Source organism: Myotis daubentonii, chromosome 11 (genome assembly GCF_963259705.1).
Source record: "Myotis daubentonii chromosome 11, mMyoDau2.1, whole genome shotgun sequence".
Classification (NCBI taxonomy): Eukaryota; Metazoa; Chordata; class Mammalia; order Chiroptera; family Vespertilionidae; genus Myotis; species Myotis daubentonii.
In genome coordinates, this window is record NC_081850.1 from 53566096 (window position 1) to 53583751 (window position 17656).

Here is a 17656-nt window from a genome sequence, read left to right on the forward strand (position 1 = left end):
TATCCATGGTTTTCCTCATTTACTGACTGAAATCCAAACTTTGCTGGCTTTTTTTAACCTATCCAGACCTAAACTTCTGTGCTGTTCATTTGCCTTCATTTGCTGTTACTGCAAGTTTGTTCACATTCATATGGCAGCCATGGAATTAATGCTCTTTTTTTTTTTCTTTTTTTTTTTTAAATTGGAATAATTTATTCTAACAAAAGTACAAAGTATGGAAAAATTAGTGTGTTTGAATGATTTCAGAGAGTAGAGAAAGGTTCACACTATCAGGTTGAGTGTTTAGCACCTTTGAACAGAGATATTCAGAGCGCGGACACGTGGCAGTCCAGGTTCCGACTGCCCAAGAACGATCCGTGATTGAGGGTGTGCTGATCACAGGACAGTGCGGTCATTTGGGTTTTCTCTGCATGTTGAGAGTGCCACCGAAAACAAAGAGCGGGAAAGCTGTTCACTGAATTCATGGCTGGTGGTTAGAAGATCGGAGAGAAATGTTGAGACAGAGGAGAAAGAGCCTGGGGGGATGAGGTGGTCAGTCAGATGGACAGTCCGAAGGCGCTGACGATGCAGTACATGGTCTTATTCTCCCATCGCACGGTGCAGCTCCCGTCAGTAGAGCTGTCCCAGAAGCAAGAACTCGCCGTGTGTAGTCCTGCTCCGTTCTTCTGCATAATTATACAGGTCACAATGTATTTGAATGGTTTTCCCAGCTTGGTGAGTTGGCTTAGAGTTTGTTCTACGACATTTGTGGTCCACTGATTGACTTTGCTGTGCTGATAGGCGTTGCCACCGATGGCACTTTCTATAGCCTCTTTCACAATGTTGCTCACTTCGTCAACAACAAAAGTGGTCTCTTCCGCAGTCTGGTAGTCTTCCATCTTCCCCGGCGCGTCGCCTCCGCCGCCCTGACTGGAATTTATGCTCTTAATTATAAATTTATTGTTTCACCGATACAAGGTGAATGTACTAACATGCAAACTTCAGTATCCTCTACTTTTATTTTTTATTTGAGTGTACTACTGGATCCTGTATTAATCCTCTGGGTGGAGGAGAATTACCTTAAGATAATATAAAAGTGTTACATCCTAATAGTAGATATTGATATTTTTGGTAAATCAAGTACTTCTGCAGTGGATTGAATATGGTACAAAATGTCTAATTCTTGTTCAGTGGAGATTTAGCCTTCCTAATTAATATTATTTACTAATACTGTATATTCTTTGTTTCTCCTCTGAATTTCATTTTTTAGTTTTTCATGTGTTTGCAAGTTGAAAATTGATTCAAATTAGGACTTTTATGTATTATTGTGGAATTTAATTTCACACATTATAGATTTTGAAATTTATTGTAATCTTGGCTCAGAACTATTGTTCCGAGTCGCAGTGTAATAGTCTGCTGGTTGAATCTAATTAAGGTGTCGTATCACTTGCATGCAGTATGTATTTTTGCCTAGAATGTTCTAAAATTCCTCACTGGGGAATAACACTTCCCTCAGTTCTTGGTTTGATTTAAATACCCAGCAATATTTGACATACTGTATGTAGCTCTTGTTTAAGAGGCAGACTTTGTTTACTGTTTGCATTTGTTGACTATTTTAACCAAAATGCTCAACTGCAATTTCCAGCATGATTACTGATAGATTATTAATCTTAGTAATGTCACCTATATTCATTTGCCATCACTACATTCAAAGACAAGCATGACTGTACTCTAGTTCTGGGTACACAAATATTAGGGGAGTATAAATAATTTAGTAAATGAAAGTTGAATAGCTTGAAAGTAAAATAGCTTTCTAACAAGTAAAATTTATAATTTTATAGAAAATGAGCAAATTATCTCTTAATGAGATTATATTTTATAATTACAGAGCTGACTACAGTGCTGTGATTATGTATGTGTTGGAGCAATTGCCTACTTTCTTAGCACCATGTGAAAAATGAACAATTTCAAGCCCATTAGAATTCCCAGGATTATTTTATTAGCCCACAGATCTTTTTCCTCTCCCACTTGGATTATCTCTGCATTACCTGTTTCTTGCTCTCTTTTTCAAGGTAATCATCCCGTAAATAAACAAAAATTCTCCAAAGACTGAGCTTAAGCCAGGGTGGAGGGGCACAGCCAAGGCTGTCACAGGGCCTTTTCTAGAGTTACTCTTCCCTAGCACAGTTGTTCCTGTCAAGATCTTTTCTGTCTGATCCTTAGATATATGCTTTCAGTATTTAAATGAGGAGCCTTTCTTCCTGGCTACCCTTAGGCTTCCTTAGACCTTCTAGCACAGTACAGTAGAAAAAGTACTGTATCTCTCTTCTAGTCCTATTTATATATACCCCTTTTTCCTCTATAACAATCTTTCTCAGCTTTGACACTATTGACACTTTATTTTATTTTCAGTCCTCACCCAGGACATGTTTTTATTGGTTTTTACAGAGAGAGTAAGGGAGAGGATAAGGGAGGGAGGGAGGAAGAGAGAGAAACATCGATGTGAGAGAGAAACATTGATTGGTTGCCTCCTATATGCTTCCCGACCAGGGATCCAACCCATAAAACCTTTTGGTGTACAGGACGACACTCCAGCCAACTGAGCCATCTGGCCAGGGCACTATTGACATTTTGGACTAGATAATTCTTTGTTGTGGGAGCTGTCCTGCATATTGTAGGGTGTTTAGCAGCATCCCTGGCTTCCACCCACTCTGCCCATAGTAGCCCCAAGTCATGACAATCAAAAATGTCTCCAGACACTGCCTGATGTTCCCTGGAGGATAAAAGCACATCCCCAGTTGAGAACCATTGCATTATAATACTGAACAAGCATTTGCTATCCTTGACTGAGATGTAGTTTCCTCATCTGTGCAATGTGGTTAATAATCCCTGCCTACTGCACAGGATAAAAACATTTGTACAAATGCCCTGTGTGTTTTAAAGTACTGTGTACAAATAAGTTGTTGGATTAAGCTGGCAGCAGAACTCAGCTCTGGACTTTATTTCTGCCAGTATTTCAGTGCAGGGTCTGAGCTGAGCATGTCAGGTCATGGGGATGGGTCACCGGCCTTATGACTTGTGGAAGGTACTCTACTGAGTCTTTATTCAGTTAATTTTGTCTTTCATTTATTTGGGGGGCCCTGTGAAGTTTGCCGTATCAGACTATATTCCTTAGTTCCCAAAGGTACCGTAAACAATTCTGCGCTGAATGTTCCTATCCATAAGTTTTTGCATACCACATTATTTGTTGAGGATAAATTGCCAGGAGTGAAATTGCTGGATCAAGGACATGCAATTTTGAATGTGTTTTATACATATGTATTTCCAAATTACTCTTCATAAAAGTTTATATCCTCTAGTTGTATATATAGCCACTCTTGTCCCTGAACTCTTACTGAGTGATTTTTTTTAAAGTTTGTCAGTTTGATAGAGAACAGATGGTATCATATTTTTGTTTAAATTAATTATTTTCATTACTAGATTAGTTTACCATTTCACGTTTATTGGCCATTTACAAGTTCTTGTTTTGGGCATTACCTGTGACTATTCTTTGCCCATTTTCTTTTGAAATGCATACCTTTTTATCCCATTCCTTCATTTATTATTGAGCACCTTTTATATGCTAGGGCCAGACAGTCTATGGACAGCACAGATAAAATCCCTGTGATTAAAGAGCTTATATTCTAATGTAGTGAGGTGGAAAAGAAGTAAATATGTCATTTGACAAGTGGGGATGGGACTATAAAGAAAAGTAGGCATGAAAAGGAGGTAGATAATGATGGGGTAGAGGAGGGAAGGGATGCTGTTTATAAAGGTGGCCAGAGGAGCCCTCACTGATAATAATGAATTTAAGTGGAGATTTGAAGAAGATTAAGGCACAGTCACTGTAGATATTGGGGAAAGTATTATAGGCGGAGGGAACATAGTGCAAAGGCCCGAAGGCAGGACTGTTTATGAGTGAGGGGGACAGTTAGGAGGTGAATTTGAGAGGCAACAAGGAGTGGGGGAGTGGGCTGGATGGGGAAATACAAACCAGGCAGGGCCTTAGAGCCAGAGTAAGGAATTTGGATTTCATTCTGAGCAAGATGGGGAGATAGTAGAGAGTTTGGAGTAATGAAGTGACATGACCAGACTCTGTATGTATTTTTCAAGATCTATTTGGCTTTATTAAGTAATTCATGGATTGGGCAGCATCCCATCTAGCAACTAGAAGGGTATGCCCAGGTCAGATGTTTTAAAAGAACATTGGTGGTGGTAGTGGAGACTAGACTGTGAGGGACAGTGGTGAAATCTGGAAGACCAGTTAGGAGCCCCTTGCAGCATGCCAGGTGAGAATTTAGTGATGTGGAGGCAGTGACAGGTGATTCTGGATATACTTTGAACATAGAAGCAGTAGATTTTGCTGATGAGTTGGATGTGAAGTGTGAGAGAAAGAGGAGCTAAAGATGATGCCAAGTGTTTGGCCTGAGCACCTGGTAATGTAGTTGCCATTTGCTGAGATGGGGGAGTAGGGGTATGTGGGAAAAACAGGTTTGATGGTGGTGAAATCTTAATGATTTGTGAGAGTTTTTTAATCTGATGAAATATATTAATCTTTTGTCATTTAGGTAGAAATGGTCTCCCCCACCCCCAATTTGCTGTTAATTAACCTTGTTAGTGGTGTTTCGCTGTATAGAAATGCCAGTTTTTTATTTTGTCAGTTTTTGGTTTTGCTGTCATGTCTAGAAAAACTCTAAAAATAATCACCCATGCTTTCTTTATATACTCTTATTGTCCTGTATTTGCATACTCTTTATATACTCTTATGGTCCTCTTTAATCTGGGTGGAATTAATTTTGGTATAGACTGTGAATTACAGTTCAATCTTAATTTTGCTCAAATAATTAACCTGTTATCCTGGCAGCATTAAATAATTTGTTCTCTGCTAAGAGAAATGATTATATCATTTCCTCTGAATTGGGGTGTGTGGCAGGTTGTTTAGAAATATTCTGTTACGTGTTAGTGTTTCTCAAGCCCCTGGTCTTATTTTCAGTTGATGACTTGGTGATTATAGGTTCTGAGTATACTAGATTATAAACATTTGTCTTCTGAGTCTCTTCCATTCCCAAAAGAGGTACTTGCTTTAGAAGTTGGCTTTCATTGGTTTCCCTCAGTGACTATAAATTCTGCCTTGTGGATGATATGTGACCTGTTTTTAACCACAGCCTATGTCCTGCCACCAAATATGCCTTTTCTAAAAATTATCTCATTTTGTCAACTGATAATTGTTCCTAGATTGTAAACTAAAATTTGCTTCAGCAACACAAAATTGAGTACAGTGCATATTACAGATTCCAAAGCCCTATAACCTTTATGTTTTCCACTTTTACGGTCTCTGTACTCTAGTCCTTCTCTGGTGTGTGGATTATTTAGAGGTGATAATAGTATTTAATTTGCTGGATTTTTTTTTCTTTAAGGCAAGAAATGGATTTCTTTTTTTAAAATATATTTTTATTCCGTAACCGGTTTGGCTCAGTGGATAGAGCGTCGGCTTGCGGACTGAAGGGTCCCAGGTTCAATTCCGGTCAAGGGCATGTACCTTGGTTGCGGGCACATCCCCAGTAGGGGGTGTGCAGAAGGCAGCTGATGGATGTTTCTTTCTCATCAATGTTTCTAACTCTCTATCCCTCTTCCTTCCTCTCTGTAAAAAAATTAATAAAATATATATATTTGAAAATATATATATTTTTATTGATTTCAAAGAGGGAGAGGGAGAGAGAGATAGAAACATCAATGATGAGAGAGGATCAGTGATCGGCTGCCTCCTGCATGCCCCACACGGGGGATCGAGCCCACAACCCAGTCATGTGCCCTTGACCGCGAATCGAACCTGGGACCTTTCAGTCCTCAGGCCGATGCTCTATCCACTGAGCCAAGCCAGCTAGGGCAAGGAGTGGATTTCTTATGTTAATAATGTTTATAAAATTTTATAGTTGGGTGAAGTCTTCAAGCTTGTTTACCTTAGAAATTTGTGTCAAGGCTGATTGAACCTAACTTTCTTAAATGTTTTCTTTTTTTTGCAGAAAGGGAAATATGAGGTTCCTAAGTGGCTCTCTCCCAGTAGCATTCTGCTTCTTCAACAAATGCTACAGGTAAACTTTGTTACTTAGTATTTTTAAATAATAGAAATCTATTGGAATGGTTTGACTCAACTGTAATATGTCTGTGGTGCTACTACTATACTTGGAGGACAGCAAATTTAACTGTTAGCTTAAAAATTGCATTTATTATGTCTACCGTACAAACATTCTCTACTAGATGCTTTCTTAATTCTGTTGCAAATGCATTTTTTAGACCTCTGTTGCATGTCTTTGCTGATGTGGTTTTTCCTCCTTTTTCTTGAGCATTGTCTGTTTTCTGTAACCAACTCTTGCTCCACTCTCTTCTGTTTCCTTGTCCCCCACTCTTGTACATTAGATATGTAGTAGATACTTAATATAAGGTGGGGTGAGCTGATGTACAGTTGGGTGGACCCCATGATCTACTTAGTGTAGTGGTTCTCAAATGTTAGCATGTGTCGCAACTGTCAGATGGGCTTGTTAAAACACCTATCGCTGGGCACCACCCTGAGGGTGTCTGATTCAATAGATCTGGGGCAAGACTAAGAATTTGTACTTCTTACAAGCTCCCAGCTGACACTGAGGCTGCTGGGACACACTTTGAGAACCACTGATTTAGAAAAATGGCCTCTGAGTGAAAGTCAGGAATGCTGAGGTCTAAGTATCCACCCTCCCAATAATATGCATGCCACCTACTCTAGTTCTGATCTATAAAAGGGCGATTCTGGGCCTGGCCTCTGTGCTGTGTATTGTTATGATGATAACATGAGATTAATAGGAAACACTTGGAAAATATGAATACCTCATTAGTGCAGTTTTTTTTATTATTATTATGTATTCAGAATATCTCCCAGCTTTGCCATCTATTAAGTGCCTTCTCCACTTTTTATTCAAAATTTACCTCAGGCTCACTCACCTTGATTAAGTAGGGCCAGACCACCAAATCTCTATAACGAGATTGAAAACACCTCGTCCTTTCTTTTAAACGCCAAAAAACTTAATCTTTGTTGATTAATTTTCCTCTCCTCGTATTTGAAAATTACAAATGGAAAAGAAAGGTGTGCTTTTCAACTTGTTCTATGTGATTGTAAGCTCCTCGGGAGGTAGAGATTGCATATTCAGTATGAATGCCCTGCATTGTGGCTGCTTGAATATTAAATTGGTGAATACTTCCTGTGAATAGGTTTTCCAGCAAAAGACTATTACATCATACAATAGATTGGCTGAACTTCATGAATAATGTCCATACCAATGAAGTTCGTGTTTGTTAAACATTTATCTCCTAAGCCTATGTTGGTTGCTATAGTTTTCTTGCTTCTATTGCCTTTCTAAAAGAATTTATTCCAAGGCCATTTTAAGGTCTTTGACAGCATTTTTGTGATGATAAAGTTTACATCTGTTGTGATGAATTTTGAGTTCTCAGGAGGAAAAGAGTTGTTCTATGTCCTTCGTTTGGAATGCTAATCTCTAGCTACTTCTCCATGGCCACTAGGTGGACCCAAAGAAACGGATTTCTGTGAAAAATCTATTGAACCATCCCTGGATCATGCAAGATTACAACTATCCTGTTGAGTGGCAAAGCAAGAATCCTGTAAGTAAAATGAAATCCAGTAGAAATTAAAAAAAAAAAATTGTGTAAATTCAGAATCTGCAATGATGTAGTCTAAATATAAAAGAAAGTGTCCTTAATAGATTTATTTGTCAGATTGGCGTTTGGGAGACTTGCAACCTAATTATGTACATTAGCCTGTTTCCCTCTAGGAGAGTGGTTATTAACCCAGACTGCATGAGAATCACTGGAACCTTTAAAACGATGCCTTTGCCCCATCTCAGAACAATCTATGGATATTGTTAAAGCTCCCAGGTATTTCTCGTGTAGTCAGGCTTGTGACCAGTGCTCTGGGAATCACGTGAAAGTTATTTAACATTATCAAAGCTATTTATTTGTCTGTAAAAAAGTAGGTTAAACCAGTTCTGTCTACTTTCCAGAGTACTTATGAGCATATCCTAGTAGTCCTTTATGCTCTTAATATTTATTTACTGATTTATTTAAAAATAGTAAACCTATTACATTTTATCACAAATACATATTTTTATGAAAAATAACAAAAATAAATTTAGTAAGAAGAATAGCATTGTACATTTTTGAAAATTTCTTTAAAGTCTAGCTTAATAGAAGACACTGGGATCTGATGTGCATTTCTGACCGCTCATTGGCTAAGTTTGTGGTACTTGCGATGTTCTTGGTAACTTGGGTAATAAAAATCCAAGAAGGTGATCTAGGGTTTTTCCACCTCACTCCTGGAGAAAAAAACAGAGGTCTGCAGCTGGAGGGGCTAAGAAATGTCATATCCTGCCCTCGCCGGTTTTGCTCAGTGGATAGAGCCTCGGCCTACAGACCGCAGGGTCCCGGTTGGATTCAGATCAAGGGCACGTACCTAGGTTGCAGGCTCCTAGTTGTTTGTTTTTTTTAACTTTATTTTTATGGTTGATGCTCTTGCAGGTGTCTTTATTTCTTCCCACCTTTGCCTCCCTCCGCCCTGAGCCCCCCACCCCCTTCCCTCTGGCCATCACCACATTGTTGTCTGTATCTATGATACATATACTAGAGGCCAGGTACATGAAAATTCGTGCACTTGGTCGGGGGGGGGGGGGGGTCCCTCAGCCAGGCCTGCCCCCTCTCATAGTCCGGGAGCCCTCAGGGGATGTCCTACTGACAGCTTAGGCCCGTTCCTTGTGGGGAATGGGCCTAAGCCACAGTGTGGCCTCCCTCTGAGGTAGGCGACCGGAATGATCAGGGTAAGGCGCCGCCCCCATCACCCTGCTGCTACTGCCACTGCCGGCCGCCACGGCTGCCACCCCTCGGCCCTCGCAGCCACTGCAGTGTCTTCATCAACAGGGATTCCAGTCCCTTCACCACGAATAAATGACAACTTTCTTTAGACATTTTCAAGATGTCTCTTTACAGGATATGACATTTCTTTCTTTCTTTTTTACCCTCACCTGAGGATATGTTTCCATTGATTTTTAGAGAGTGTGGAAGAGAGAGGGAAAGACAGAGAGAAACTTCAATGTGAGAGGGACACATTGATTGGTTGCCTCCTACATGAGCCCTGACCTGGGCCCGGGCCGGGGAGGAGCCTGCAACCTAGGTACGTGCCCTTGATCTGAATCCAACCGGGACCCTGTGGTCTGTAGGCTGAGGCTCTATCCACTGAGCAAAACTGGCGAGGGCAGGATATGACATTTCTTAGCCCCTCCAGCAGCAGACCTCTGTTTTTTTCTCCAGGAGTGAGGTGGTAAAACTCTAGATCACCTTGGATTTTTATTACCCAAGTTACCAAGAACACTGCAAGTACCAAAAGCTTAGCCAATGAGTGGTCAGAAAAGGTGTTTCCTGTGCAGCTCACGTGCAGAGGTGGGATTTCTGGCACGCCGTGGCTGCTGGCCCTGTCCGGCCCTCACAGCCACTGTGGCTGGCTGCCGGGCCTTCTCTGGCCCTTGCAGCCACTGCTGCTTTGTCCGGAAGGACTCCAGAAGACATCCGGTCTAATTAGCATATTACCCTTTTATTAGTATAGATGTTCTTTGGCTAATCTCTTAACATTCTTTTCATCCAGTCCGACCCATCCCCTTTCCCTCTGACAGCTGTATCCATGCCTCTGTTTCTATTTTGTTGAACAGTATATTTTGTTCATTAGATTCCACTTATAAGTGAGATCATATGGTATTTGCCTTTCTCTTATTCAGATTTGATTGAAGCATGTGAAAAAAATGTAGCCTCACGTAGAAATGTAGAAGGAAAATGAAGAAGTATTTTAATAGCTTTTTCAGACAATTGGGGATAGTCTTTGGTATTTCATTAAAACTTGACAAGTGGTAGTTTCTTAAAGGTTAGTTGCATGTGGAATCTGATGCCACATCAGTGATCTTTTTGTACTCTTAAATTAAATATCCTGGTTTGCCCATTGGATCTTTTCCCCATGTAACATTATGCATTGGTCATTTGGAAAATATCCGTTTACTTAGTTATGCAGATCTTCCAAATGTTAACACTTTTCATTATACAATATTAAAAAGCACACATTTCTTAAAGTTGTTATTGATCTCATCAGAAAAGTCTTTAATAATTGGAAAGTTGTCAAGCTCATGGTGGCAGATGTAAATTTCCCAAAAAGTTTTGCTTAAAAACCCAAATTAATGGCAACAAATATTTGTCAGTTGTTTTCTTTGAAGTGACAAGTTCACTTTATTTTTGAGAAAATGTCTGCCAGATTTCCAAGTCTAAATAAAATTAACAACTTTTACTGCTTTGTCAATGATATTCTAAATGAAACTGGGTTATTGTTTTGTTTTTTAACTGTGAATGCACTACAAAGAATACAGTGTGTTAGTACAAAAAGTGTTATGCAAGTTTAAGCAGTCATTTAAATAATTATTCCTACATTAATTTGTAAAATTTCTTTTTTTTACAAATGGCAACTTGATAAAATGTGAACATTACTAAAGGATATATATATATATATATATATATACACTTTATATATTAGTCAACTATTTCTGTTTAAAAACCACCCCAAAATTTAGTGACTTAAAGCAATAATAATGTACAGTTCCGTGGATTAGCAATTTGGGCTGACTCAGCCAGGCAGTTCTTGTGTGGGTCTTAACCTGGGGTTGCTCATGTGACTGCAGTCATCTGGTGACTCAGCTGTGGCTGTATGGTCTATGAGTCACTCAGAAGACCAGCGTATTATGTTCAGTCGGCTAGCCCAGGCTTCTTGATATGGTGGCTGGATTCCAAAAGAAGCAAGAAAGTGGACAAGCTCTACTTCTCATTGTTCAAGCCTCTGCTTGTATCATGCTTACTAATGTCCCTTTCTCCAAAGCAAGCCACATGTCAAAGCCCAGAGCCACTGTGGAAGGTGTACCCTTCAAGATTGGAGAATTCTTATCCCCTATTGATAAATAAGGAAATTGAGAAATGAAAAATAACTATTTAATAAATAAATGTAGTGAAAAGAGTGGCATTGCTTTACATTTTTGTAATTTTTTTCTAAATCTGGCTTTAATAGAAGACACTTGGATACTCATCTGCTTTTGCATTCAGTCTGTTTTGATTGAAGCATATGAAGAAAATGTAGCCTCACAGATATGTAGTTAGAAAAGTACTTTAATACTTTAAAGGAGAAGAATTTTAATAGCCTTTCAGGTAATTGGGGATGTTTTCTGAAAACCCACTAACACTTATGCAATGAAGTGGGATATGTGCATGTGTCAACAGAATAGCTTAGGGGTGCGTCTCAGACATGCCACAGTGTAGACTTGGTAGAGCTGTGAGATATTTGCTTTCCAGAATAATCACACCAATAAATATAAATACTCTTCCCTATGGCCAGCTGGTCTTGGAAAAATAGACAGTGCTTTTTTAAGCCCCTTCACATTACTCTGCACACTGTTTTGGTCACGCAGCCTGGGCTGAACTCCCTCCTGATTCTCCTATGACTGTCAACTCCTAATGTTTCTTTTCTCCATCTTCCCTTCAGTCCTCCATGACACATTATTAGTATCTACTGAGCAAGTACAATTAGCTTTGCAACTTAGTTCTAACAGCTGTCAACATTGAGAGGCTAAGAACGGCAGAGTGTGCAGGTGTCCGAGCAGAGCAGCAGGGACGGGCCCTTGTGAAGTGGAGAGTAGGCGGTACAAATGCCTATGTTCAGCCATTGGGGGTCATCATTTCTCCATGTGTGGGAGGACTTGCCTGTCTTCCTGGCCACGATTCTAATAGGATAGGATGCGCTATGGTTTGCAATAGAACAGAGTCTCTGATTTCCATAACAAAAATTATTTTAAATTGAGGTGCAGTATAATGTAAAATGCATAGCTTTGGGTATTCCAAAAGAGTATATAATTTTTCTCACATCTTAGTATATTAATTACTAATATTAATTGAATATTTACTATATAGAATAGTGTGCTAATATAGCAAGAACTCTCTGTATATTATACTACAGTATAGTATAGGTAGAACCCTTAGGATTATACCTTTAAGAGTCAAGTGCTAGTCTATGGGCTCTATGTTTTTAACTCTTGTAACTCATTTAACCCTCATACCATCCCTCTGAAGTAGCAACTTATTATTCCCATTTGGCAGATGAAGCAACATAGGTCAAGATCAAAGAACTAGTAAGCATAGACCCAAGATTTAAACCCAGACAAAAGAGCTCCAGAATGTAATGAATCACATAGGTCAACTAGTTCAACCTCAGGACCTATTCTCTTCAGATATTGGACTAGGCACTCCACACGTTTCATATGCCATCTCTTTTACAGATGATGAAACTGAGACTCAGAGAGACATAGAAGCATGCTCAAGGTCACACAGTTATTTAATGGTGTTACAATTAAAACCAAGGTCTATCTAATTCCAAAGCCTGTTATGTCAGGTTGTATTGACTCACAGTGGATAGGGATCACAGGGAGACATACCTTAGGGTGCAGGAGGGAGGTCCCATCATGCAAGGATCAGAATACTTGGATGATATCTATCCTTAAGCAAAGTAAAGTTTGTATTGAGGATGTCTCACTTATTGTTAATATTGTGTTTTGCCAGTACCTTCAGCATAATGATCACTGTGCAACATCCATGGTAACATCATAAGGGCTTCTTGGATTGTGCTAACCCCAAACATATCTGGAGGAACAATATGCTACAATTCTGAGCCATTCTTTCTTCAGTCTTATGTACAGTCACTGATTTGGATCCCCAGGTGACTGTTCTTTGATGAAACTGCCAGTGTAGCTCCAGTGGTAGAGATGGAGTATATAGTCCCTTGGTTGCATAACAGAATTTTAGCAATTGATCCGATGATATTGGGGCTATGAAGGCTGGGGGAAAGCTCATGTTCTTGAGTTATTGTCATCTGCTTATATCTTTAAAAATTATGGAGAATGTTTATTCTTACCCAAGAGTTTTACAAACTTGTGTTGCTTTTATATATTGGTGTTTGGTTTTGTAAGGTAATTATGGTAATTTTAAAATTTCAAAACAAATGCAGGATGGGGCAAATGTAGGTTTATAGTTGTTTGTATAGAAAATAACACAATAATTAATAAATAATAATACAAGAATAAGCTCTGAGAGAACCAAGATGGCGGCATAGGTTAACGCCGGAGTTTGCTGCTTTGAACAACTATTTCAAAAGTGAAACTAAAACATGGAACGGACATCACCCAGAACCACAGGAACGCTGGCTGAGTGGAAGTCCTACAACTAGGAGGAAAGAGAAACGCATACGGACACTCAGAGGAGGCGCCGTGCTGAAGTCAAATTCTGAGGTGCGGAGTGCGCGGAGCGGGCTGGCGGCGGAGGGCGCGGTTGTTGTTTTCAATCGGGAGGGAGTCGCAGACTCTGAGCTCCAGATACAGGCGAGTCTTTAGGGACCCAGGCTCAAACGGGAGAAGCGGACTGTCTGGCTTCGGTCAGAGCGAGTGCAGCTTTCTCTCCGAGCCTTGCAGCGGGTGCTGGGACTCAGAGAGGCAGAGCCCCTGGGGACAGGACTGAGAGCCGCCATAACTGCTCTCTCCAGCCCACCCTGTTGATCCTGTGCGACCCGCCCTGCCCAAGCCCTGCACAGAGGCATTTACCGGATAGCCTCAGGCAAAGGCTAGATTAGCACCTCCCTAGAGGACAGAAGTTCTCTCACTGCTGACACAGCTGATTCTCATAGCCACTTGGCCTGGAGGTCAAACCCTCCCTGGAATTAGCTACAACAATCAAGATTTATCTATAAGACTGCGAACAAAGACCACTAGGGGGTGCACCAAAGAAGCATAACAAAATGCGGAGACAAAGAAACAGGACAAAATTGTCAATGGAAGAAATAGAGTTCAGAACCACACTTTTAAGGTCTCTCAAGAACTGTTTAGAAGCTGCCGATAGACTTAATGAGATCTACACGAAAACTAATAAGACCCTCGATCTTATATTGGGGAACCAACTATAAATTAAGCACACACGGTCTGAAATAACGAATATTAAACAGACGCCCGACAGCAGACCAGAGGAGCGCAAGAATCAAGTCAATGATTTGAATTGCGAGGAAGCAAAAAACATCCAACGGGAAAAGCAAAATGAAAAAAGAATCCAAAAATGCGAGGATAGTGTAAGGAGCCTCTGGGACAGCTTCAAGCGTACCAACATCAGAATTATAGGGGTGCCAGAAGATGAGAGAGACCAAGATATTGAAAACCTATTTGAAGAAATAATGACAGAAAACTTCCCCCACCTGGTGAAAGAAATGGACTTACAGGTCCAAGAAGCGCGGAGAACCCCAAACAAAAGGAATCCAAAGAGGACCACACCAAGACACATCATAATTAAAATGCCAAGAGCAAAAGACAAAGAGAGAATCTTAAAAGCAGCACGAGAAAGAAACCCAGTTATCTACAAGGGAATACCCATACGACTGTCAGCTGATTTCTCAACAGAAACTTTGCAGGCCAGAAGGGAGTGGCAAGAAATATTCAAAGTGATGAATACCAAGAAACTACAACCAAGATTACTTTATCCAGCAAAGCTATCATTCAGAATTGAAGGTCAGATAAAGAGCTTCACAGATAAGGAAAAGCTAAAGGAGTTCATCACCACCAAACCAGGATTATATGAAATGCTGAAAGGTATCCTTTAAGAAGAGGAAGAGGAAGAAAAAGGTAAAGATACAAATTATGAACAACAAATATGCATCTATCAACAAGTGAATCTAAGAATCAAGTGAATAAATAATCTGATGAACAGAATGAACTGTTGATTATAATAGAATCAGGGACATAGAAAGGGAATGGACTGACTATTCTTGGGGGGGAAAGGGGTGTGGGAGATGTGGGAAGAGACTGGACAAAAATCGTGCACCTATGGATGAGGACAGTGGGTGGGGAGTGAGGGCGGAGGGTGGGGCGGGAACTGGGAGGAGGGGAGTTATGGGGGGAAAAAAAAAGGAACAAATGTAATAATCTGAACAATAAAGATTTAATTAAAAAAAAAAAATAACAACCTAAAAAAAAAAAAAAAAAGAATAAGCTCTGTTTTATGTACTCATAACTGTAAACCTACTTTTGCCCTGTATTTTATAATTTTTTATTAATAAAGTTTATATATTTTTTTTAGCTTATTCACCTTGATGAAGATTGTATAACGGAACTTTCTGTACATCATAAAAACAACAGGCAAACAATGGAGGATTTAATTTCATTGGTAAGAAATGCAGCATGAATTTGAGAGTAATACCATTTATTTCATTGCTCTTGATGTTATCAGTATATTAAAAATAGGGTAGCATTGTCAGACCTATGATTTTATCATGGGTGTAGCTGTTGCACTTATTGTTAATATTTTCAGAGAGAGGAAGGAGGGGAGAGAGACATCCATGTGAGAGAGAAACATTGATCAGGTGCCTCCCATCTGTGCCCTGACTGGGGATGGAACCTGCAACCTAGATATGTGCCCTGACCACTGCATCCTTTTGGTGGAAAGGACAATGTTCCAACCAACTGAGCCACCTGGCCAGGGCTATTGCACTTATTTTATATTCATGTATGATTTCTACTCAGCTCTTTCTTAATGTCTGCTGGACAGCCTTTTAAAAAATGACACTGGTTAAAGAGAATTATAGTGGGGAAAAATTAAGAAACCGAACAAACTAGTCCAGGGCATTGACAGAATTCTGATTCTGACTACTTTGAAGTCTCTAACATGGAATTATGATTCCGCTGTAAAAATTAAGGTAAACACAAAACAGTTTCCTTCTTAGCTAAAAGCAACCCTGTAGCATCACATCACCCCTAAGCTTATTAACCAAATACTGTGAAATTATTATCATGATTTCTGGTGTTGGATCATTTTAGCTCTTTCAGATACTTAATTCCAGATTACGTATTTCCTAGAGGTAGAGCCACTCAGAGCTGTCTCTGAGTATAATATAAATGCTGGGCTGGGCTTGCGCCCTAATTTTCTCTTGTTCATTCTATGTCTTTTCATCACCTATGCTTTGTATGGTTTTTTTTTCTTTTTTCTGTTTTCTAACTTGCAAGGTAAAGGCCTTAAGAATTTTTTTTTTTTTAAACTAAACAAAACTTTGCTAAGGCACAGTTCTTTAAAGTGAGGAGGTGATAGAAAAAAAGGAATTCTTTTGAATGACATAATAAGCAAAGGCTCTGGAGTATGTCTGGAAAACAGAATGATAATTTACTTTTTCGTGGAATGAAAAGGAATGGCAAGAATTGGGAACTGCTGCAAGGTCCTTAGTCTTTTACAATAAAATGTGAAGTTTTCATATAAGCAACTTAAAAAACTGCATGATTTTTTCTTTGGGATGATCTTTAATAGAAGTCTGTTTTTCAAATACATAAAATTTCTTTTTAAAGGTTTATTATAGAAAATCTCAAACACCTATAAAAGTGGAGAGAATAGTATAATAATAGTGATCTTCCATGTACTCATCATCCAGTTTCAACAGCTGTTAAAATTTTGCTAATTTCATCTATATCCCAACACCCTCCCTCATCTGCACTTTCAGCTGGGTATTTCAAAGAAAATCCCATACAACATGTCATTTTATCCAGAAAAAATTTCATATGAGATTTATAAAATTTTAAAATTTGGATCTTAAAAGTAACATACTCAGAATTTCAAGAATCATTGAAAAAAGGTCTTTAAAATAGTATCCTTTATGTGGTCTCTAAATACAATTTTGAAACTTAGAAGTGAAATGGAACTAGGAATTGTCTTCTTTACATCTGACACAGAAAACAGAATAGATAATATTATTCCTCACCTGAGGATATTTTTCCACTGACTTTTAGAGATTGGCAGGGAGAGAGAGAGAAACATTGATGTGAGGAAGACTACATCGATTGGTTGCCTCCCACACGCACCCTGACCAGGGCCAGGGATCAAGCCTGCAACCAAGGTACATGCCCTTGACCAGAAATCGAACCCGGGACCCTTCAGTCGATGCTTTATCCACTGAGCCAAACCAGTGAGGGCCATAAGCACTCTTAAATTGCTTTTTTCATATATGTAGAAGTCAGAGTTTCATATGTTTTATGATTTTGAGCTGTCTCATTGAGATTCCCAGCAGCAGTGCTAGAGCTTTTACTTCATTGCTTTCCTTACTTTCCCCCAATTCTTCCAGCTATGAGTGGTTCTGATTGTGGAAGCTTCCAGTCATCTGGTTGGGGAACTTCACTGAGGGCCACATGTGCATAGGAGAACCAATTCAGACCAAGGCATCCCTTTACCCCACTCCTGCAATGCAAATACCCATGTATTCTGGTGGGGGCAGTTTAAAGATGGAAGGCCTTGGGAGCAAGGTCAGGGGAAGAATAGTGGACTACTCCTCAATTTTTCAAACCCCCTGTACCAATAGCTGTCTTTCCTCAGCCCAGGTGCCCGTGCAGTTCTTTAATATTTGGTCTGTCTGAACAGTGATGGGATTTTAAAATGTTTTTAGTTTTCTAGAAATGGTACTTTCTTTCTAACAGGTAAAGCTATTGCTTTACCTTCAGACATTTAACTT

At 39.5% G+C, this 17656-nt stretch overlaps 2 protein-coding genes across 2 annotated transcripts in view; one reads left to right on the forward strand and one right to left on the reverse strand.

Moving 5' to 3' along the window:
* MELK (maternal embryonic leucine zipper kinase) overlaps positions 1–17656 on the forward strand; it is a 62986-nt gene that overhangs the window by 25943 nt on the left and 19387 nt on the right. The window contains exons 9-11 of the mRNA XM_059657351.1: positions 6042–6110; positions 7570–7668; positions 15247–15333. Of these exons, the coding sequence (XP_059513334.1) occupies positions 6042–6110; positions 7570–7668; positions 15247–15333 (255 nt within the window). The remainder of the gene's footprint in view (positions 1–6041; positions 6111–7569; positions 7669–15246; positions 15334–17656) is intronic.
* On the reverse strand, positions 188–904 carry LOC132212149 (dynein light chain Tctex-type 1). The gene has a single exon (XM_059657350.1). It carries the CDS (start codon positions 876–878, stop codon positions 537–539), a length of 342 nt encoding a protein of 113 aa, XP_059513333.1. The 5' UTR covers positions 879–904; the 3' UTR covers positions 188–536.